Source organism: Lynx rufus, unplaced genomic scaffold (genome assembly GCF_022079265.1).
Source record: "Lynx rufus isolate CCGP_SWC_20201006 ecotype Redwood Valley unplaced genomic scaffold, mLynRuf1.p SCAF_8, whole genome shotgun sequence".
Classification (NCBI taxonomy): domain Eukaryota; kingdom Metazoa; phylum Chordata; class Mammalia; order Carnivora; family Felidae; genus Lynx; species Lynx rufus.
This window is the reverse complement of record NW_025814896.1, coordinates 73,791,122-73,816,022: the sequence shown is the minus strand read 5'-3', so window position 1 is coordinate 73,816,022 and position 24,901 is coordinate 73,791,122. Positions and strand designations below refer to the sequence as shown.

General features: G+C 37.9%; 1 protein-coding gene across 4 annotated transcripts in view; it reads right to left on the bottom strand.

Moving 5' to 3' along the window:
• The window catches only part of EML6 (EMAP like 6), a 271,991-nt gene that overhangs the window by 136,089 nt on the left and 111,001 nt on the right, over positions 1-24,901 (bottom strand). For all 4 annotated transcript variants that reach the window (XM_047068057.1, XM_047068059.1, XM_047068056.1 and 1 more), the window contains exons 2-6: positions 23,955-24,114; positions 20,399-20,497; positions 17,726-17,794; positions 10,364-10,549; positions 8,383-8,518 (exon numbers count right to left, since the gene is read on the bottom strand). In XM_047068057.1, coding sequence (XP_046924013.1) covers positions 8,383-8,518; positions 10,364-10,549; positions 17,726-17,794; positions 20,399-20,497; positions 23,955-24,114 — 650 coding nt within the window. The remainder of the gene's footprint in view (positions 1-8,382; positions 8,519-10,363; positions 10,550-17,725; positions 17,795-20,398; positions 20,498-23,954; positions 24,115-24,901) is intronic.

Genomic DNA, 24,901 nt, shown 5'->3' with positions numbered 1-24,901 from the left:
AATGCTCAACATCATTAATCATTGGGAAATGCATATCAAACCCATGATGACATAACACTTCATACATATTAGAATGGCTGCTAGTAAAAAAAAATAATATTTGGCAAGGATGTAGAGAAATTGGAATTCTGTGCCATGTTAGTGGGAATGTAAAATAGTGCAGCTGCTATGGAAAACAGTATGGCAGTTTCTCAAAAAAATTAAAAATAGAAATACCATACGATTCAATAATTCTACTTCTATCTAGATCTATCTATCTACATATTCAAAGGAACTGAATGTAAGGTCTCAAAGAAATACTTATGCATCCATGTTCATTGCCACATTATTTACAATAGCCAAAAGGTGGAAGCAAGTATCCTTCACAGATGAATGGATAAACAAAATGTAGTATATACAACAGAGTATTATTCAGCCTTAGGAAATTCTGGCACATGCTACAACATGTGAAGACATGTTGCTAAGAGAAGACATGCTAAGAGAAGTCAGTCAAAAAAGAGAAAATCCTGTATGACTTCATTTATATGAGGTAATTAAAACAGGCAAATTCATAGAAATGCAAAGTAGAACGGTGGCTGCCAGGGGCCAAGAGAAGAGGGGAAAGGAGAGTTACTGTTCAATGGGTATGAAATTTCAGTTTAAGAAGATGAAAAATGTTCTGGTGATGATGGTCATGATGGTTGTACTACAGTGTGAATGGACTTAAATGATGCCACTGATTATATCCACTTAGAAATGGTTAAAGTGGAAGACTTCTGGGGAAGATGGTGGAGTGGGAAGATCCTAAGCTCACTTCAACCCACAGATATAACTAGATAATACCTACATCAGTGTAAGGAACCCAGAAAAGGACCCAGAGATTGGCAGAACAAACTTTCCTCAGCTAAATATACAGAAGAGATCACATCAAAGAGGATAGGAGGAGCAGAGATGTGGTTGGGAGCTAAATGGACCCACAAGACTGTCCATGGGAGGGAGGGATACTGCAGGAACAGAAAACAGAAAAATAGACTCTGACACCAGGGAACCCACTGAGAGATCAATCACCATAACATTTGGCTTCAAAAACCAGAGGGGCCAAATTTTGTGAGTTCTTACAATCAGTAGGGCCTAAAACCTGGAACTTTAAAAATCAGCAGGCTTGGCTCTGGGAGAGCCAGGAGGATGAGAGGAAACTGAGTCCCCATCCTTAAAGAGCACAACAAACAGCCCTGTGGAGATATAGCATGAAAGGAGCAGTTTGAAGAATGCCAGTGGTATACAGGAAGGAAATTTGCTTACTAATCTCAGAGCATGCAGGAGGCGCAAGGATCATTGGGCGACTTCTCCAGGAACACAGGCACTATTTCTTACATCCATCCCCAAACCAGACACATGGACACCTGCAGGAACCAGAACAGCACGAACATTTCTACCTACCTTGCTTAATACTGCATCCTACCCTTGTGTTCCCTTGTGGATATTACCCCTCCAGAAAGGCCTCAGCTCCAGGTTCCCTTCCACAGTAGACCCAAGCAGACCTTGCTAACACCATGCACTCCACCCCCATGTTCTTCTGCAGTTCACTGCTACCGCATCTCTGGTAAATGCCTGGTCTGACTGAACTCAAGCCCAAGAAGGATCCAGACAGGACCACTAACAACATATGGGACAAACACTGCTTATAACAGGCAAAGAGACCTAATGCAGATGACAAAAATGAAAGCAAAAGTGGCTCAGCCCCAACAGCAGGGCACATGCAACAACATGGGAGACACCCTTGAAGTGCCAGGTTCTGGAAAACAGGGGACATTAAACTTCAGGGTACTAAGGACCTCTTCTACATAAGGCCACCACTTTCAAGGACAGGAGAAATAGCTGGCTTGCCTAACACAGAGAAATAGATAAAGAGAGTTAGACAAAATGAGGACACAGAGAAGTGCCAAATGAAAGAACAGAACAAAATCACAGCAAAAGAGCTAAATGAAATGGAGATAAGTAATATGCCTGATATAGAATTTAAAGTAAATGTCACAAAGATACTCACTGGACTTGAGAAAAGAATGGAGGACCTCAGTGAGACCCTTAAAGAGACAAAAACAAAAAAAGAACCAATCAGAGGTGAAGAACTCAATAACTAAATTAAAAATACACTAGAAAAAATAAATAGCAGACTAGAGGAGGCAGAAGAATAGATCAGTAATCTGGAGGACAAAGTAATGGAAAGCAAGCAAGCAAGCTGAATGGGAGAAAGAAAGAAATAATAAAAAATGAAAATAGTGTTAGGGAACTCAGTGACACCATCAAGCATAATAACATTTGCATTATAGGTATCCCAGACAGAGAAGAGAGAGAAAAGGGGACAGAAAATTTATTTGAAGGAATAATAGGTGAAACCATCCTCAGTTTGGAGAAAGAAACAGAAATCCAGATCCAGGAGGCACAGAGAGGCCCTGACAAAATCACACACACCAAGGAGGTCCACACCAAGACACACTGTAATTAAAATGGTGAAAAGCAGTCATAAAGAGAGAGTTTTAAAAGCAGAAAGAGAAGGGTGCCTGGGTGGCTCAGTTGGTTGATTTTGGCACAGGCCATCATCCCAGGGTTATGGGATTAAGCCCTGTGTTGGGCTCTGTGCTGAGTATGCAGCCTGCTTAAGATCTCTAGATCTCTCAATCTCTCTCTCTCCCTCTCCCCTCCTCTTCCCCCTCCACTGCTTGCACTCCCTCTCTCTAAAATAAAAAAAGAAAGCAGAAAGAGAAAATAAAAGTTACATACAAGGGAAACTCCGTAAGACTATAAGCTAATTTTTCAGGAGAAACTTTGCAGACCAGAAGAGAGTGGCATGATATAATCAAAGTGCTGAAAAACAAACAAAAAAGCAAACAAAACAAAACAAAACAAAAAAAAAAACACCTAAAGCCAAAAATATCCTATCCAGCAAAGCTATCATTCAAAATGGAGAGAGTTGGGGTGCCTGGGCCACTCAATTTGTCAAGCATTTGACTACAGCTCAGGTCATGACTTGCATTTCCTGAGTTCAAGCCCCACGTCAGTCTCTGGGCTGACAGCTCAGAATCTGAAGACTGTTTCAGATTCTGTGTCTCCCTCTCTCTCTGCCCCTCACCTGTTCACACTGTCTCTCTCTCTCTCTCAAAAATAAACATTAATTTTTTTTAAATGAAGGAGAAGGTTAAAAGAACTTACAACCACTAAACCAGTGCTACAGGAAATGTTAAAAGGGACTGATTGGAAAGACCATAAGCAGTAATGCAAAGAGTAGGAAACACAAAAGGAGTAAAATTAAGTATATCTATAAAAATTCTGGGGCACCTGGGTGGCGCAGTCGGTTAAGCGTCCGACTTCAGCCATGTCACGATCTCGCGGTCCGGGAGTTCGAGCCCCGCGTCAGGCTCTGGGCTGATGGCTCAGAGCCTGGAGCCTGTTTCCAATTCTGTGTCTCCCTCTTTCTCTGCCCCTCCCCCGTTCATGCTCTGTCTCTCTCTGTCCCAAAAATAAATAAACATTGAAAAAAAATTAAAAAAAAATTTAGTCAAGAGATTCACAAAATAAAAGGATATAAAGCATGAAACAATACACCTAAAACCTGAGGAGAGGACAGGAGTAAATAATGGATTCAAATTTCAGTAACTACCAACTTAATATAGATTGCTCTATGCACAAGATGCTATGTACAAGATGCTATGTAACCACAAATCAATGCACAAGATGCTCTACGCACAAGATGCTATGTACAAGATGCTATGTAACCACAAATAAAAAACCACTAATAGATATGCAAAAAACAAAGAGAAAGGAATCCAAGTATATCAGTAAAGAAAGCCAACAAACTGAGACAAAAGAACAAGAGAAGAAAGGAACAGAGAAGAATTACTAAAACCACCATAAAATAAGCAATAAAATGGCATTATGTACATACGTATCAGTAATTACTTTGAACATAAATGGACTAAACACTGCAATCAAAAGACATAGGGTGATGGAATGGATAAAAAAACAAGACCTATCTATATACTGCCTATAAAAGACTTATTTCAAACTAAAAGCAACATGCAGATTGAAAGGGAAGGGACAGAAAAGCATTTATCATACAAATGGGAGTAAAAAGAAAGCTGGGGTAGCAAAACTTACATTGGACAAAATAGACTTTAAAACAAAGACTATAAGGGGTGCCTGGGTGGCTCAGTCAGTTAATCATCTGACTTTGGCTCAGGTCATGACTTCATGGTTCATGGGTTCGAGCCCTGTGTCACGCTCTGTGCTGACAGCTTGGAGCCTGGAGCCTGCTTCAAATTCTGTGTCTCCCTCTCTCTCTGCCTCTTCTCTGCTCATGCTCTCTCTCTCAAAAATAAAAATGAATATTAAAAAAATTTTTTTAAAACAAAGACTGTAATAAGAGACAAAGACCACACTATATAGTCATTAAGGGCACAATCCCGAAAGAAAACATAACAATTGTAAATATTTATGCACCCAACATAGAAGCACCCAAATACATACAGCAGCTAATAATAAACAAAAAAGAAATCATCAATAGTAATACAGTTGCAGTAGGGGACTTTAACATACCACTTACATCAATGGACAGATCATTCAAACAGAGAATCAACAAGGAAACAGTGGCTTTGAATGACACATGGGCAAGATAGACCTAACAGATAATATTCAGAACATTCCAACTTAAAACATAATACACATTCTCTTGAAGTGCACATGGAACATTCTCCAGAATAGATCACATATTAGGCCACAAAACAACTCTCAACAAATTAAAAAACAACAAAGTCATAGTACGCATCTTTTGTGACCACAACTCTATGAAACTAGAAATAAACCACAAGAAAAAATCTAGAAAGAACACAAATACAGGGAGGTCAAATAACATGCTAGTAAACAATGAATGGGTGAACCAAGAAATCAAAGAGAAAATCAAAATGACATGGAAATGAATGAAAATGAAAACATATAGGTCCAAAATCTTTGGGATGCAGCAAAAGCTATTCTAAGAAAGAAGTTTATAGCATTCCAGGTCTACCCAAAAAGCAAAAAAACCCCAAAAAAACAAAAAAAAACCAATCTCAATAAACAACCTAACCTTTCACTTAAAGGAGCTAGAAAAAGAACAACAAACAAAACTCCAAACCAGTAGAAGGAAGAAAATAATAAAGACTAAACCAGAAATAAATGAAACAGACTAAAAAACCAATAGAACAGATCAAGAAACCAGGAGCTGGTTCCTTGAAAAGAGCAACAATATTTATTAACTTTTAGTCAGTCTCACCTCCCCACTCACCAAAAAAGATAGAGAGGACTCAAATAAAAATCTTTTCAAGTTGGGCAGTACATAGTGGATTTCTGTTACAACACTGTCAAAGTGTGACAGGTGGGGCACCTGGGTGGTTCAGTTCATTGAGTGTTCAACTTCGGCTCAGGTCATGATCTCAGGGCTTATGAGTTCAAGCCCCACATTGGGCTTGCTGGTGTCAGCACAGAGCCTGCTTCAGATCTTCAGTTCCCCTCTCTCTGCCCTTCCCCCACTTATACTGTCTCAAAAATAAATAAAACGTTTAAAAAAGTAGTGAAGGCTTTATAAAGGATGCATATTTTTTAAAAAGTGTTTTACTGTTTATAGTAAGGAGAAGTAAAAAAAAGAGATGTATGAAAATCAATTTGGGGGTGCCTGGGTGGCTCAGTCGGTTAAGAGTCCAACTTCAGCTCAGGTCATGATCTCATGGCTCGTGAGTTCAAGCCTCACGTAGGGCTCTGTGCTGACAGCTCAGAGCCTGAAGGCTGCTTCTGATTTTCTGTCTCCCTTTCTCTCTGCCCCTCTCTTCTCTCTCTCAAAACTAAATAAACATTAAAATAAGTAAATAAATAAAATAAAATAAATTTAAAATAAAATATTGAGAAAATAAGAGTATTGGTAGTAAGCAGTGATTGTAAAAATCAAGAAGGTGACAGGAAAGTGGCTGCCATTTGAGGAATGGCACAACTTCTCAAGGCTCCCTTGGGTTCAAACTGCAGCATGGTCTTTAAGATCCTTTGAAAGCACAGTCCATTACTCCCATGGAAATAGGGATCTTGTCTCACTGGTCATCCATCTACAAATGCATGCATGCCAGTCTGTCTCCTGATAAACTGTAAGCCCAGGCACCACAGGCCACATTTATGACGTACAGGCACACTTCCTGTCTACCATGCACCACCTCTATCTGCTTTGACCTTGGCAGGGACATGTATGTAGGAATCTGTTGAGAGTGGAAAAAAATGCAGGCTGTTCCTGACCATCTTCCTCTGACTCCAGGGACAGGAGTTGGCCATGCAATCAATATAAACCCCCACTTACCTGGATGCACATTATGCACTGGCTTGTGAACTCTCCTTTGAGACCCTTAAGTCAGGGACTCAGTATCAGGTAGAAAAGTACAACACGGTAAGTATGGCTTCTGCTATGAAAGCCACTTTAAAATCTATCTTTTAATTTTGTGATATAGTTTCTGGATGAGCTGGATAAAGTGCCAAAAAGGAATCATCATTGCTGGTTTATGCTCCCCAACATCTAGCCAGTTTATGGTCAATAATCCCACCTAGTAAATTAACTCATCTCTTGTCTAAGTACATGATTTTCTCTCCATTTACCTTGAAATATATACCAAGAAGTTTCATGATTCAAAGTCAAACATTTTTGGCTGCTTTACCAATATTTTTTACATTGCTCTTATGGATGCTTGCTTACTCATATCTGTTTTAAGTATTTTTCTGAATAAAGTTATACTGGCTCATGCACTATGGCAGAGAACTAAAGGGCCTCAACTGTCTCCTTGTCAATGCAATGAAGTGGACACTACATTTTACAACTTGGTATGGTGACCCCTGTACCTGGTATTCAGAAATGCATCCAAACATGATCCTGAGCTTCCATAAGAAAATAACAATCCAATCTCCAGATTAGCTTTTTGTATTTAAAAGATATTTTAGGAAACCGGACTCTGAGTACATATAGGAAGTACAAGATCCAGCTCACTTCTGTACTGCATAATTTTCAAGAAAGTTTTGGTTGACAACAATATTATTCAAGGAGGATGGCCTAAAGAATAGGTAGTATTCTTCTCTCAGTCCTCTGGAATCTACCTCAGGTCAGCAGAGAGCTCTGAGCACCACCAGACCACTTGGCCTTTGAAGAAACCTCTGTAGCCACACTGCTGTCAGCCTGCATCAAGGGGCTTCGTGGAAAAGAACATGATGAGTAACGGCTCACTTCGGGCCTTTTGAGGACTTGGGTCTCCTGTCACAGAACACTCTCTAGGAAGATCCTTGGGAAATTTCTCTCTCATTTCAGCACTGGGAGAAATTCACCTTCACCTGAGCAGTGAGTCAGTTTTCATCTTGTGGACAGCATAAGTCACGGTACTGAGCACCCCCTCCCTCAGCGATGGCTGGAGGAGCCAAGAGTAGCGTCTGGGGCCCCTCTGCAGCAAATAGTAGAGCCCCCTCTCCACATACTTAGTGTACCAACATCGCCTAGGACTTCATCGTATCTTTTCTGTTTACATTTCCACTTTAAATTCTCTCAAACCCCAATTCTTTGTCTGTAAGGATGAGATTATAATATGATGAGAATTTAAATAGATGTATATAAACTGCTTTGTATTGCCTGGTACCTATGATGAAAATTTAAATGTATATAAACTGTTTTGTATTGCCTGGTACACATACTCAGTATATTGTAATAATAGCTAATATTTATTGAGGGCTGATTATACCATGACTTAGTCTAAGCACTCTGTACATGTTTTTAATCCTCACACAACTCTACGTGGCTGTTGCTAGTATTATCCTCATCTTAGAGAGGAGAAAACTGAGACCCAGAGATTTTTAAACATTTGACTCAAATCTATCATAGGCAAAACTTGGATTTGAATCCATGTCCCCAGCCCTGATCCCAAGTTAACTTCTACTACTATGATAGATACTACTTTAAAGCTAATTTTTTGGTCTTGTTTTACCTAGCAATTATTTATTTACTTATTTTCAGAGGCTGGGTGCAGTCTCATTTAGGGTCACCAACTTGTCCAGAATTTCCCAGTTTTATAATTCAAAGTCTCATTTCCCAAGATACCACTCGGTGGTTTTCTCATTATGTTATTGATCTTTGGAGCAGGACCATTGCTAGTACACACAGATACCTTCATGCAAATGAGAAAGAAGGGGTATCCATTTGTTTTTAACACACTTTTGATCGTGTATGCAATCCATTTATGTAAACTGCCTTAAATCCTTTCCGGAATAAGATGGGTACAGAAACAAATACAAATACAGAACTTCACATTGTTATTTAACACTTTTAGAGTTATGGGTAATTATTACCACATGCATTACCTTTATATCCTTGTTCTGTCTCCCTGAGATCAATTTTGGTTATTGGTTTGAAATCAGTATCCCATAATCGAATACACCCATCTCGTCCACCAGTGGCAAAGCCTTCTTCACAAGCATACATACTAAAGATTCCAGCCTGTTGAGTAAGGCAGATTATACTCAATACTTGAAGGATTCTAAATAGTCATTATAGTTGGAGCTTCATGATTAAAAAAAAAAAGCAAAAACAAAAATGTTTTTAAAAACCCTTGTTCTCGGGGCACCTGGATGGCTCAGTCGGTTGAGCGTCCAACTTCAGCTCAGGTCATGATCTCACAGTCTGTGGGTTCGAGCCCTGCGTCGGGCTCTGTGCTGACAGCTCAGAGCCTGGAGCCTGCTTCTGATCCTGTGTCTCCCTCTCTCTCTGCCCCTCCCTCGCTCTCACTTTGTCTCACTCTGTCTATCAAAAATAAATAAATGTAAAAAAACAAACAAACAAAAAACCTTGTTCTCTATTGCAATCCTGACAATAGAACAAGTAGCCATTTATAATATCCTTCATTTTGGCTAAAGTAAAAATTAATCATGACTACCACCAAAGCAAATCAGTTCAAATGCTCCTTTACCATTACTAAACTGATGGCAATTTGAAAAAAATATTATTCACTAATTCCTTGGTTAAAGTAGATATGAAGATCAAACTCCTTTAGGTGACAACTGATCCTTATAAAGAAAAGACAACAACAGAGGTGTTTCATATAAATCACTTCTCAAAATAATCAGGCAAAGATATTTGAGCTAGGAACAGAAACACTTTTACTGGTACACAGGTGCCTGAAATGCATCTCAATGAGTTCAAGAAGGCAACACCTGAGCCTAATTGAAAACAAATTACATTTGTGTTAATTTGTTAAGCATTATATGAAGATGCTTTTTTTTTTTCCCACACCTGAAATAGTCCCGTAACTTAAAGATGCTTCTCCACAGGAAAATATTTTACCTGGTCTATTGAGAAGTGCTGTTAAGAATATACTGTTGACCTAAGATCCAGTGTGAAGAGAAATGAGGTTACTAAGGCAGCTGCTTTTATGCATGGGGACAAATGCTGACCTCTGAATGGTTTCAAGATCGGTTTCATAATTAGTGAAGCCAAGAAAATTGGTTCAACATACAAGCCAATGAAAGATCTAAAATTTTACAGCTCTTTTGCTAAGATGTGCTTAAACTTTTCTTTATTTAAGAGTAATGGGGACCAATTTGGAGTCAGGACCTAAGCTACAGGTCTGGTGAGTTTCTAAAAATTGTTTACCAAATTTCCATTTACTATAATAGGCTTTAGCTTTCACATCTCCCCATTCTTCTGGGCATTTCCATTTTATCATCTATAGATACAGCAGTGTAACCATTATCATAGGTGTCAAAAGAGAGCAGAATGGTCAGAAGTAAAGTTTGCCCATGTTCTTACAGAGCAGATCATCAAAAAAGAAGTGTGTCAATGGTTTCTGTTTGCATTTTAAGAACTTGTGATTTGGATTTAGAGGTTACTTACTCAGAGTGCAGAAAATCTACCCTTACTAACAAATGTAAAAACAAGAGTTGTCTACATATGGGCCACAGGCCAGCAGCAAAGGCATCATCTCAGACTTACTGAATCGGAATGTGCATTTTTAACAAGATCCCCAGGAAATTCACAGGTACATTAAAATTTGAGAAGTACTGATCTATAAGATAAAACTGATGATCAAACAGTCCTGTTCTTCTAGATGTGGATGAATAACACTAATCAACCAATCAATGATTGAGGTGAAGGTTAATTAAATTATTGAGCTTTTGAACTATTTCTTTTAAGGTGAACAAGAATAGCTATAATTGGGGAAATCTTTGATGAATGTTTAGGTAGTTTTCAGCAGAGTTCTGCTGATTTTAATACAACAGGAAAACACACTTATTTGTGATATCAACTTATTTAATAATCACCAAATTTCCACATGGGCATACTCACACTGTGTGCTCCTTGAATGGTGCGGACTAAATTGAGCCCTTTCCAGACATAGATGTCGCCATTTAAAGCACCAGAATAGGTGATGTCATCTTTGGCACATGCAAGGCAAAGGATGGTCTGAAGATCCCCTGTTTTGCCAAATATCCCTCTTTTTGCAGTCAGGGCATTTCCACAGAGTGTCCAAAACTGTAAAGTGATTAAAATACATAGATCCAAAAATAACGTATTCATCCTGATGCATCACATCATTGGTATTTGCTTACATTTGAGTACGTTTCATATAATTTGCTATAGCTGAACTAGGCACACGTAATTTAACTTGTTCTGTGGCAACCAATGGAATCGCAAAACCTTTTAGCCAACTACTAGCAGCACAATAAACACTTTTAGCAGTGTTATTAAAACTTTCCAAGCTCCAAAATTTCCAAACTTTGCTAATTGTTTAACGGTGATTAAATACAAAAGCTCAATGTTCTCAGAGTTGGAATAAAGTGAGTGAATCATCATGTCTTTAACTTTTGGTCAAATTACAAAAGCAGTATAGGTTCATTGTAGAGGAGTTTAGAAATAAAGAAAAGTATAAAGAGGAAAAATGAAGTATCTACAGCCTCCTGTTAACACATGGATGTATCTTCCAGATGTTTTTTTGGTGTGCGTGCATGTGTGTGTATGCATGTATTTGGATATCATGTGTTTCTAACTTGAAATGTTATATATCTTCACTGTAGAAATCTTACTCAAAAGCTTCCTAAATGAGTTATCTTCCCATATAGCCAAATAACTAAGCTTTTCAATTTTCACTGAATAATTTATCATGTGAAAGACCTTAAGCATAAAGCTTGAGCCACTTTATAGAAAGCAACAAGTAGACTTCTGTGGCTATACAGAAATTAAGTATTTTTTTTTTTTTTAATTTTTTTTTTCAACGTTTATTTATTTTTGGGACAGAGAGAGACAGAGCATGAACAGGGGAGGGGCAGAGAGAGAGGGAGACACAGAATCGGAAACAGGCTCCAGGCTCTGAGCCATCAGCCCAGAGCCCGACGCGGGGCTCGAACTCACGGACCGCGAGATCATGACCTGGCTGAAGTCGGACGCCCAACCGACTGCGCCACCCAGGCGCCCCAAGTATTTTTTTTTTTGCCATAGTTTTTAAAATGTATGAACTGGTATAACTTTACTGCTAAGTATATAGCCCCTCAACATTTATAAAGGCTCTTTACATTTATTTGATTTTCATAATACTCTTGAGAACAGGCTAAACCAGCTATTCTTATCATCCCCACCTGGAAGTGAGGGAAAGGGGGCCTAAATGGTTTGTTGAAGGTAAGGATTCAATGGGGGTTATACATGAGAAAATACTGAGGTCTTGATCTTTGCTTTGAGAAATTTCAATCATTTTTAAAAGTTTATTTATTTTGAGAGAACGAGAGAGAGAGAGAGGAGAGAGAGAGCAGGAAAGGGACAAAAGGAGAGGAGAGAGTGAATCCCAAGCAGGCTCTGCATTGTCAGTGCAAACCCCAACTCCAGGCTCAAACTTACAAACTGTGAAATCATGACCTGAGCTGAAACCAAGAGTCAGATGCTTAACCAGCTGAGCCACCTGGGCACCCCTGCCTTGAGAACTTTGAATCTAATGAAGATACGTATAAAACCAGAAATAATTTCAAAGCAGCATATTTAGACTACATACAAGTGCCAAGAAAATTCAGAGAGAACCATGTTGAATTAACTGGAATGAGCAAAGCTAGGATTTGGATCAGCGGTGAGAAACAAGGTGCATCTGGGATTAGGAGAGCAGGATCAGGCAAGTCCAGGTGACAAATGTGTGAGGAAAAATCAGTGACAAGCCAAATATTTTGTGCCTTAGGAGAGGAAAAATGGTGGCTCTCTTAGTTAAGTATTGAGGGAAGGAGTTCTGGGCTGATTGTACTACCTTGGAGGTGTAGGACTCTGGCAGCTATGGAGGTGACGGCCCTTATGGAGGATGAGAGGCAGGTGTGCAACCACTTGAGACAATATAGAATTCTTCTCTCATTAAGGAGCAATTCTTCTCTCTTCTGTCAACTCCAGTGATTTGTTTCTTGGGTATTTACTATTTCTATGAAAAGGTACTCAAGTATAATACGGAAAGAACAAAAAGATTTGGGGAAAAGAGGAGTATGTATTAGCTTTGGGAAAACATTTAAGTATTAGCTTTGAACCTGAACAGAGGTGCCTGAGAAGCTCAGTCAGTTGGGCGTCGGACTTTGGCTCAGGTCATGATCTTGCGGTTCTTGAGTTTGAGCCAGCATCTGGTTATCTTCTGTCAGCACAGAGCCCACTTTGAATCCTCTGACCCGTCCCCCTATCTGCCCCTCCCCTGCTTGTAATCGCTCTCTCTCTCAAAAATAAATAAACTTAAAAAAAAATAAAATAATTTTGAACCTGAACAAACTATTAAATGTAAACACCTACTGGTAGTATAAACATGCCAAAACCCAAAGGCAGATGTTTCCTTTTCTCACCATATACGAAGATTAAAAGGACAATAATTTTAAAATCATTATTCCTAAAGAAGGGTAATTACTTTGCAGTTATTATTTATCTAACTCTAGAATGTGCACCTCTGATGTGAGTTACTGAAATATTCTAATGAAAAACCACAAAGCATAGAGAGACCATTATTCTCAGACACAAAGGTTTCTAATGAAATCACCCAGTCAGACGGAACAAGGCCAACATGAAACATTCCAAATAATCAAATGACTCTCTAAAAAGGCACATATAGATGTAACACCAGGATAGGTATGAGAGTTTTTGTAGAAATGGCAAATCTCTGAATTCTCAGTTCCTGAAAAGCGCTTCCTGTTTGGAAAACAGTGACAATTTTGGATAGCAACATACCAGGAAATCCACATCAAAAGAACAGATGTAGTTTATCTTTCCCAGTCTCCATTCCCAGATTGTAATGCAAATTTTGTTAGAACTGGCAGATACCTTGGAGATCATTTGGCCCTAGGTAATCTCCAAAGTCCCTTCTGTCTGTGACTAGAGACTAGAGAAGGATCAACAATATCCACAAACCTGGTAGGCTCATTTGCTGTAAAACCAACCAAGCATGACAATGATCAACTGCTACTGTTTTCAAGCTTTCATTTCAGATAATTGTTATTTGCCTGTCTGCCAACACTGGGGATTTGCAAAAACACAAAGGATTTTACCCTAGCTACAAAAATGCCACATAAACATATTTTCTTGGAGTACATCAAAGATTTTGCATTCAGCTTGTGACTGGAATCATTCATTTGCTGTTAGGTAGGTTTTTGCAGGGCGGGGGTGGGGGGGGGTGGGGAGTGGGGATCCTGGAATTGCTTGTAGAAAATAAAGATAGTGAAAATATTTGTTGGAAGCCTGCTAAAATTTGTTATGGATTTCTTTCTTTTTAAAATATTTTTTTAAGTTTTTACTTATTTTTGAGAAAGAGAGAGCGCAAGCACTTGTGCACAAGGCGGGGAGGAGCAGAGAGACGGAGACACAGAATCTGAAGCAGATTCCAAGCTCAGAGCTGTCAGTGCAGAGCCTGATGTGGGGCTCGAACTCACGAACCGCGAGATCATGACCAGAGCCGAAGTCAGATGCTTAATCGACTGAGTCACTCAGGTGCCCCTGTTGTGGATTTCTTTCTAAACAAAATTAATAAAGATGGGTAGATGGGCATTGGGAGATTATTCCATTTGAGGTAAAAATACTTAATTTTGCTTAGAAAAAAAGTGCCTGTCTGCTAAAACATAACTAACAATTTATTTTTCTAAATGTTTATTTTTTGAGAGAGACAGAGTGCAAGTGGGGGAGGGGCAGAGAGAGTGAGACAGAATCGGAAACAGGCTCCAGGCTCTGAGCTGTCAGCACAGATCCCAACGTGGGGCTAGAAATTACAAACAGTGAGATCATGACCTGAGCCGAAGTCAGACACTCAACCGACTGAGCCACGCAGGTGCCCCCATAATTAACAAATTTAATGGGATAAACAGCTCTTAGTGTTTTCAAATGAAGCTCCTGGGTTTTATATGTCTTTGTTTTTGGAATTAACTGATTAGAAGAGTTAACCAAGGATGAAAACAAACAGGGAAGAAGCTGGAGAATTCCATCAGTTAAGCAGCTAATCTATTTTTTTAATATTTTGTTTTTTGGGGGAAAATCATGCCAAAATAGATTATTGAAGAAATAATTTCCAATGGAAAGACCTCTACATAGGGAGCCAGAGACTGAGTTTAAATCTTATCTGTACCACCATTTTTGTGATCCCAGAAGATGGGAAAAGAAAGTAACATTGTGCCCCTACTGGTTTCACACACTGTGTAATGTAACTCTTAACACACTCATAAAGTAGTGATCCACAAACCCCTGGTTTCATGGGGGTGTTTTTTGGGAGAGAAATTCAGCCTCAGGGAGATTGAACAGCTTTCCCAGAGACAAGCAGGAGATACAAAGAGGATTCCAAGTCAAATAACCGCCCGGGTCTTGGCTTCCTCACTGTAGAATATGCAGACTGGATGATGGCCCTGTGATCAGAGTCCTAGACTTCCATAAAGCCATCACCTGATGGAAACCAGTCTCATCATGAACTCACATAATTCTTTGCTTGTGGGTAAAAGAACAATTCAGTGCCTTTGCCATTTGTCAGACAGATTAGAAATTCATGTTGATGGATATATATCTTTGATTAATAAAAATTATAAAGGGAATTATTGGTAGGACACTTGATACCTTTGAATAATAGAACCTATACGCTTATCTTTTTTCTTCTGTTTTTTTTTTCATTACTTTTTTCTGATTTTGGAAAAAATATATGTTATTGTAAAATAATTTTAAAAATAAAGAGACAATTTAATCATAAACTCCATAGCCAGTGTTAACTGCTTAACATTTTTTGGTATCTTTCCAATTTATTTCCTATACAAAAATATACTTTACTTCTAAAGTAAAAAGAAAAAAATCAAAAAAAAAATTACCTCACCTAGTAGACTGTAAATAAATCTTGAATATTTCCTAATAACATTAAATAATCATCTAAACCATGACTTATAATGATTGTATAGTATTTCTTCCTATGGATCTACCATATTGTATTTAACCACCTGGGGGCGGTTTGGTGGCTTCAGGCCTTCTTTAGTCTGGTTTTATTTGCTGTTGGTAAGTTATTCAGCAATGAACCTATCCTGGTTCACACTCCTAATAATTTCCTTGAGATAAATTCCAAGATATGAAAATATGGGCTGTGTTCTCTTCACAGCAGCACATATACTAATACTGAAAAAAAAATCACTACTTCAAAGGATATTAACATTTTTTTTAATTAAAAAAAATTTTTTTTTAATGTTTACTCTTTTTAGAGAGAGTGAGAGAGACAGAGCACGAGTGGGGGAGGGGCAGAGAGAGAGGGAGACACAGAATCTGAAGCAGGCTCTAGGCTCTGAGCCATCATAACAGAGGCAGAGGTGGGGCTCGAACCCCCGGAAACCAGGAGATTGTGACCTGGGCCAGAGTCGGAGGCTTAACTCACTGAGCCACCCAGGCACCCCAGGATACTAACATTTCTAAAGCTATCGATAGATATTATCAAATTTCTGGACTGAAAGACTAGAAATACTCATCTATAGTACTCATTTACATCTCCCCCAGCAAGGTTTGACAGTGTTCAGTCACTAAATCTTTGTCAACACTGGATACACTTTAATCCTAATTCTGATGGATTAAACATTGTTATTTAAAAATTGTTATTTCTAACTAAGAAGATTTAGCATTTTCATCTATCTGGTAGCCAACGTTTCCATTTTTGTCAATTATACATGTCCTTTCTCCATTGTACAGGTTTGCTGAAGGTCTTTACATTTCAAGAACAAACCAAAATTCTATCTAACACGCTTGTGGCTTATACTTTGCTCATGTGTGGTTTGTCTCTCTTGTTTCTTAGCAGTTGGGGGCAGGTAGACAGAAAGTTTTAATGTTTATATAATTGAATCTTTAATATTATCTTTATGGTTTCTTACTTTGCTTCTACATTCAGAAAGGCCTTTCACCCACTTGAGAGCAGTCAAACATTTACTTAGATATTCATAAAATTATTTTATAGTTTTTTAAACACTTAACTCTTTAATTCATAAAGAATTTATTTTAATGTACGGTATGAAGTAATGATATATAACTTTTTTCTCCCAAATAGATAACAAACTGTCCTAGGGCCCACTGGTCAAGATGCTATTATATTCTAAATTCTTACACATAATAACCTCTATTTCTCAGCTTTGTTTTTTTTTTTTGGGGGGGGGTATTGTTATTTATCCTTATCCCAATCTGATACATTTTAATTATTTTAGTTTCGTAATATGCTTTAGTAAATACAGTATTTTCCTCTTCATTATCCGTTTTTTATTCAAGTTCTTGGTTATTCTCATTCTTTTATCCATCTAGACTAACTCAGAATAATTTAAAAGGAAATGTCAGATAACAATAACAAAACTTCTTCAGATTTTAACTGAAATTGCACTGAATATAATTGAAGTGATGTGTTTAATTTTTAGACTTCACATCCAGAACCAAGGTTGTCTCTCCATTTGTTCAAGCCTTTTGTATTCCTCTGTGAAGTTTTGTAATATTCTTTAAGCAAGTCTTGCATATCTCTTGTTATATTTATTTCTGGACATCTGATCATCTGTCCCTTTCTAACAATTAAGTAAGAACAATGGGAAGGATCATAAAAAACGAGACTGAAAAAAGAACAAAAGAACAGGGAAACAGGAGGAGTTGGTTGGGGAAATAATACAGATACCTATTCCGTTCATACAAAAATGCAGCAATTTGGTACTAGCAGAGATCCAAACATGCTGTAGTCAAGCAAGTAATCCTCACACTCTTTCAGTTATGAACTTTAATCTCTATTGTGTACAAATCTGTAGACAGAAGATTCTGGGTCACATCCCAGGGTCCAGAGGAAATTTCTGCTATGTTGGAGCAAAGAAAGTTAATAGTGTTAACTGTGCTACCCATTTAACAAAGTAGAAAGAAGCAAATAGCTAAAGGTAGGTCCTGGGCTACCTGTGGTATTTGAGGTTGTGTACTCTAGGGGAAGACAGAGGCATTTAAAAATCAATGGCTCAGGTAGGCTCGTACTGTGTATCCCTCTATTTTTATGTCCAACCCAACGCTGTTCCTTCTAAAATAACTTCTCAACATGACAGAAAATGTTTTGATATGCAGTATGTGTAAACATTCATCAAAATGTAAAAACTTAATTTACAATATTAAAATCAGAACTGTTTTAAAGCATGCAATCCTTGAAATACTAGGGGTATTTGGTTTAGCATTTGATTAACACATTACCTTTATATGTTTTACTCCACAGCTAACCACTCTGTTTGGCTGATATGGATCCCAGGAAATATCAAAAATCTGTTTAAAAGAATTAAAAATTACTCTGTTGGTAATATATGTTTTTGCCTTCTTTCAGATATCAGTTCAAATGCCAAGACTCTATCCAAAATTTAGAATACACTGTTAGTTGGATGGACTGAAAAATGGGCGATTTGGCTCTGGGGTTGGTTCAGGAATTGCTAACACATATTTTGTTGCCTCCTATCTACTTACCTTAGACCTGAATAAAGAAATAATAATTAACCACAATCAATGAGACAAACTGGTGTCATATTTTTAACTTGGTTCATCCAGAGTAAACAAATTGGAATGCTTTAGAATAATTTTTTGATCCAATTTTTCTATACCTGTACACAATGCTAGTAACATACTTTGACATAGCTTTACAATAAAAAATCAAAAGAAGTATGAAGTGTTTTATTTGGAGTAGGAAAATGTTTAACAGTCAAATGCAATTCAATGTGGCCAACACTTTCTTGTAATCATGGGCAGGGGCATTTATTTGGCACCTAAATTAGCCCACCAAAAATAGTCCTTTAGCCTCTCATTTTAATCTGACCCAAAATACTATTCTATTTTGCATTCCCCAAGGAACTGAAAACATATCCATTAACACTACTGAATGTTCTTTAAGGAAAGCTACTAGACGGTTTGCAGGCAGTTCTTTTTCCATTTTTGGAACAAGGAAGAGAAGACGGTCAACCTTGAGGGTCAGATCACCTGTGGCAAAATACATATTTCACCAGCCAAACTGAAAGATTCGTATCTAGTGGGTCTGAAATTTGGTCTATGCAGCTGCATTTTTAAACAGACCCCGAGAGATTCTGATGCAGTCAGTCCAAGGACCGCATTCTGTGAAGCTCGAATAGAAAAAAAGAGTAATTGTTAGGGCCAATGTCTAAGCCAGATAAAGAGCTCATGACACTAATTTCTCATCACATAGGAAGGAGCAATATGGATCAATCATCAGAGAGAAAAGGAGGACTACAGAAACAGCACTAAGAAAGAGCACTTGGTCCAAGTACCAAGTTTCAATAAGGTCCAGTGCCCATTTTAGCTATGCAACCTCAGGCTAGTCTCATCATCTCTAAAATACATGACACCACCTCAGTTCTGTTATGAGGGCAATGAGTGTTATGAGCACTCAATTACAAAAATGAGTGCTAGGGATTAAGTATTTTCTCCACTAAAATAATCTTGAAGATAATCATTTGCCCATAAGGAGACATTAATAATTCATATTGGCACCAGTAATAAAGAACAAAACTGTGTTCTCCCAGTTTTGGGAGACACTGTGTTTCTCCCAGACAAATCATGGAGTCTGGAAGAACAGTGTTCAAAAAGAACAGTATTTCATTAAAACATTCTAGGATCTGAAAATTATACATTTGCACTAGAGTAGCATTGTACTTTTCATAATCTACTTCTAAGTGGAAGGTATAAAGTACATGAACAAAACAGTAAGAAATAAATTCACATTGATCTAGTCTAACTCAACTTACTTTATATGATACGATGGGATTATCACATAAGCAGAAACAGTAATATACAAAATGTGAGCATTACAAGTATTTTCAAACTGTTCATTAAGTACTAAGTTAATACTGATTAATTACCAGTAAGTTAATAATCTGGGAGCGGAGCCCAAGCATCACTGCACTATAAAATCTCCCTAAGGAATTCTTACATGTTGCCAGGGGTAGGAACCATTGGGAACAAAAGGGTGCTGGAGCTCCTCCAACACTAAAGTTCCAAGGCTGGTCATTTCTGAACTTTCTGAGAACTTAATCCTTGAGTACAATTTGCTCAAATGTGCCATAACAACTATCGGGTCACCTTAAAATTATGATTCTCCCTCAATGAATATACTGTTCATTTGAAAAAAATTTTTCAGAGTTCACACTAAGGAAGAGATGATGAATTTCATATTTAATTCAGGCCTCATTCTCACTTACACTGAGAAGAAATACAAAACTATTAATCAATGTAAGATAATCATGCCAATTCACTTTGTTTGAAATTATAAAAAATAAAGTGGTCACATTATTTTAATTATGCAAGAGAATGGAGAAATAGATTTCTGACCTGCTTCATAACCTACCTTGCCTGCTATGACTGTATGAAATTATTTCTGAGCACACTAACTTCAATATGATAAGCAAGGCACAATCTTAAGATTCTCAAATATAACAAAAATCCCTAAGTTGTCATTATACTCATTTGAAGTTAAAATGTATACACCTGTAAACATATTTTGTGAGTATTATTTTCTAACAACTAATTCCATTTCTAAAGGAATACATCAAAACTTTACAATTTAAAATTCAATTCTATTTTGACTTTATGATGAAGAAGCTAGATGCCAATATCAAAAATTTGCTTTGCCTATGAAAGGTAGTAACAGTTTAAAGAAAGCATCCAATCACCAGAAGAGATCATGCCAACACAGCTATTAGTCAGGAATTGATTTTTGTTTTTAAAGTCAGTTTTTAGGTTGAATATGTAGGAGAAATCTTTACATGGAGAATTTACTTTTAAAAATAGTACAAATCTGGGAAGCTACTTCACAATTCGCTCATAGTTATAAAAACTGCGTGGCTTGATCCAACAAGCTCTTCTTACCCGGTCGGAGTGGCCGGTGGCTGAGGCCAGAAGTTTTCCCTTCCTCCAGTCCCAAATGCATACTGTGTTTTTTGCATCCAGTCCCACAGAGGCCAAACGCTAAGAATAAGAACAATAATTTAATAGCTGAAACTGACAGGCACATTCCTGACTATCCATGTCTTCTTTCAACAAATGGTCACTGATTACCTATTCTGGGCCAGGCATTGAATGTATGCAAAAAAACAAAAAAACAAAAAAAAAAACAAATGATTTCTCAAAATCTATTTAAAGTCCACTGCTAAAGGCATCACAGATGACTTCCATTAGCATATACTACAATTTCAAAAACCAAAAGCTGTGACTCGTTTGTCACAAAGCCTCTGATTTAACCAGGTGAAATCAGAGGAACACAACTTGAAGACAAGGTTCAGATTTTTTAATTTTTAAATTTAAAATGTTAATGTGAGATTAAAGATAATCTAGGATTCCATAATCTAAAAGCCTTGCCCAACTGCTAAAATCAAAGGGATTGACGAACACATAGGGAAGAAAAACCCATAAATGAACGTTACATTCATTCTTAATCTTCATAGTTTCACAAACATTTCAGGTGACTAAAGAGAGTATATACTGCTGGTAAAAGAAATCTGGTACTTCATCTTCCAGTCTACATTCTTTGGGTTCATTTCAGAACTCGTTCTCAAGGAAAAAGAAAATTCAACACATTTAAGTATACACAACATCAAAAGTTATCAAAATATGTATTAGAAACACCAACATCAGAGGACCTAGTAGGATGCCACACCTAAGGAAACAGCCCTGTGTCATGGATAGAGGTCTGGAATGGGTGTAATGAGATTTGGCTTCTGTTTTGACTTGTGAGGAACCAGATCTTGAAAAATTAATTAACCTCATTAAATTAGGTTTTCTCATTTGTAAAATAAATGCAAAATATCTGTTATGTCTTCCTTGTAGGATTATTGTATGGGTCAATGCAATCAGTGAAATGATGTAAGTCAAAGTGTTTTGAAAATACAGTGTCACTCAAGTTTAAGAGTATCTGAGCTTATGTGTTTCACTATGTTTGAGTGTGTGTGTTTGTGTACATATATGTGGGATGACATATGGCCACATATAGCTACATGTATATATGTGTTGTTATGCAGGGATTACTCAGGTTTCTTCAGTAAAGATGGCTTCTATTAGTAATGTTTAGTATAAAAAATATATAGTTGGAAGTTTTAAAAATATGCCCTCAAGAAAGAGGGTCTTTGTGGTGTTTTTTCCCCTGTTTTAATTGTGCATTCAAGCAATGAAAACTGTAATATGTGGTTGCATTTTTATCCATATAAAAAAACTTAAAGTGGTGAATTTCATTTGGCTTATTCTTTTGCCTTTTTTTTTTTTTTAATAAACACAGGCACTAAAGTAAAATCCACATTTCCTGATGGAAAAAAAAAGCCAAAAGTTATCTATTTTGTTCATTTGTAGACAGTGACAGGCCCCATAGCTACCTAAAAAGCATTTCTATTGCCTTTTGTTGTTGGAGAGGTGATGGGCCATTTGTCATTTTCTAAATATCACTTGATTCCAGTGAACTCTGTCCAAGGAATAAGGCAGATCTGAAGCAGTAGGCATCAACAAGCCAAGAAATTCATCACAGCAAGCAAATAGGTTATTCTTCTCAACTGACAGTTAAGTGCCATGCAGTCCACCCCCAACGTCACCCTTCCAAATGGAACCTACAAGTGAACAAGTAAGATTCCAACACAAATCACATGGACAAAGAATTAAACATTAAAGCTGGATTTCCTTCTGCTGCATGGCATTTTCTTGTGATGCTTCTGAACACATTTTTGACAATGTTTGCTAGAAAAACACAATCAGACAACGTGCATATAAGTACACATCTAAGCATACATTTACACTTAGACTTGTATATGCATTCTGGTATTCATTGATTTAGTCAGGAAGTCCGGAACTACAAATCTGGACAAATGTGACTACCCAGGTATTTCTCCTTATACATGGAATCACAGTGGAATGGATGCATTATCCTAACTAAAGTAGATGTGATTAGAGTAGTACAATAAAAAAACTATACATTCCAGGGGTCTACATATGTAGTGAAGCTAGTCCAAGAAAGAAAAATGCAATAGTGATCATTAACCTCTCAAAACAGCAGGAAACACTAAGTAAGCTGTTTAAAAAGTGACTCAAACCAGCTCAAGTCCCGTGATCCACTCAACTTGCCCCAAACTCTCAGGCCTGTCAAGCCTCTGTGAAGAATTTCACAGGTCTTTACACAGCAAGGACTTACAACATGAACGCTGAAATTTGCCAAAACCTGGAATGAAATATTAACTGGCAGAAATACAGAGGAAGGGTGGCCCAGGATCATGGAGAAGGCTGGGGAAAAGTCACAGCCCTAGTTAAGAGGTGGAGGCAGTGGAAGCCAGGAAAGGTGCCTTTCTGTGTGCACTGCCCTTTCTGTAACATATTTTTAAAATGGACATGTAACTGACATCTGTAACGTTAACAAACCTTTTCTGCCAAGGGTTGCTGGAAGTCAAAGGCAAGAAAGAAAGCTTGTTAGGGGTCCTGGGAAGGCTTCATGAAGTATGTCCCTTAAAGACCTTTGAAATGTCTTCGAAGAATGAATCATTTTAAGGGGCAAAGAAGGTGAGTAGGGCACCAGAGATGGAGAAACACAGCATGAGGGAGGGGCTGGAGGAGCCAAAGTGCAAGGTCTGGTAGAGGAATCTCACCGCCTTGTCCAATCTGACTTCAAGGAGATAGCGAAGCCAAGGCTAGAAGAGTCAGTTAGCCTACAACACCCAGACACAAATTATAGACTTATTCACGGAGTTCTCCAAGCTTTGGTTGTTTTTAAAATAATGCTCTCACACTTTTTCTAGTTGGTGAAATACATTAGCAAGAAACTGTGTGGAGACCAGTCAGAGGATACTTCAAATGTCAGGCAGGACATGGATTTGTAACTTACAGGATGGTGGCAGAGAATGGGAGGGGAGAATGCATGTAAGGGTCACTATAGAGATACTCACAAACACTCATGAATCAGTGGCAGCTTGAACTGTGGGGAGTGGGTAGGGAGAAGGAGGAGTTAGAAGAGGAACTTAAAAAGTCAAAGAGAATTTTCTCAGTGAATTATTAGGAGGTGGTGAATTATCAAGAGAGGACATTCTCAAAGCAAAAGGAACCAAGGAGATGCTCAGGGCTTGAAGTATATGAAAAACGTTTGGGCCAACACTAATTCCAAATAGGAAGCTAACATTGGACCTGGGTCACGATGGACCCAATTAGCATGAGTTCATGACTTCCTTCTGGAAGCTTTTCAACCAACGCTAAGACTGGGGGAACCAAAACTGGGGCCTACCCAGAGCTGGGTATCAGTGCCACAGCTTGGAAAAGGATCCGACATGATTCTAGGAGGCAGACAAGGGGAGGTGGCAAGGGTTAGTAGACTTTCTGAGCCTATAAGCTTCATGCACTGTAACTCCAGGTGACTCGTGAGAAGTCATTACAGAAAACAGAAATGGAAAAAGATACATACCTGTCCGTCTGAGTCAAAAGCCAAGCAGGCGACTCCATGTGTATGGACATCCTTAAGAATAGACACAGTCTGGACATTATAGGAATCCCATATACATATATATGGCTCCTTTCCAACTTGGCCAGTTGCAACAAGAGTTTTATCTGGGTGTAAGGCAAGGCTGAAAAATAAAAAAGCCTCTTTTCATTTCCTCCTGAACAAAGTTAGGAAAAATATTGATTTTCTTTTATCCACATTTATTTCTCAATCATCTAGCAAGATAATCTCAAGAGAAAAAGTCTGAACTGTCCTCAAAGTAGTAAGTTACCTGACTGGTCTGATGGAAATGTTGAATGGAAAAGAGAGGCTTAGCACAGTTTAACAATAATTTCATCTGATTTTACCCATTTGGTTACCTTGAAAATCAGACACTATTATAATTCCAGGATTAGAAAACCTACATGGTTCTAGAATTGTTTTATGTCAAGATATTTACTTAATGACTTTCAAAGTATTACTCAGCTTTTTCAAGTTAGCTTTTGACTTTAATTTGAGGGGGAAAAAAACGTTGTTGCTAGGAGACAATGTGCTGCTCAGAATTAATTAAACCTGCCTGCACAAGTGCTGGATCCCAACTTCATTAGGATTTCAAACCACGAAGGGGTCCCAGAGTCAAGTGCTGTTTCTGTGTCTGTTACCACAGATTATGCATTTTCAATGACAATTCCTATTTTACACAAATCACTGTAACACCAAGAGAACCACAAATTACTATGCTTGTGGTCTTTGTAACATTTTTCCTCTGTAGTCCAGTCAAAATAAAACTTTGTCAAATGCCAACAAGAATTTCAGGGAGTCTGTACTAGTCCAGAGGGGGAAATGTCATTATTGTTATTCCTAGATGAGCAAGGACTCTTCATGTTATATAATCATTGTGTAAAGAAGTTGTGCCTTTCTAAAAATAGGTG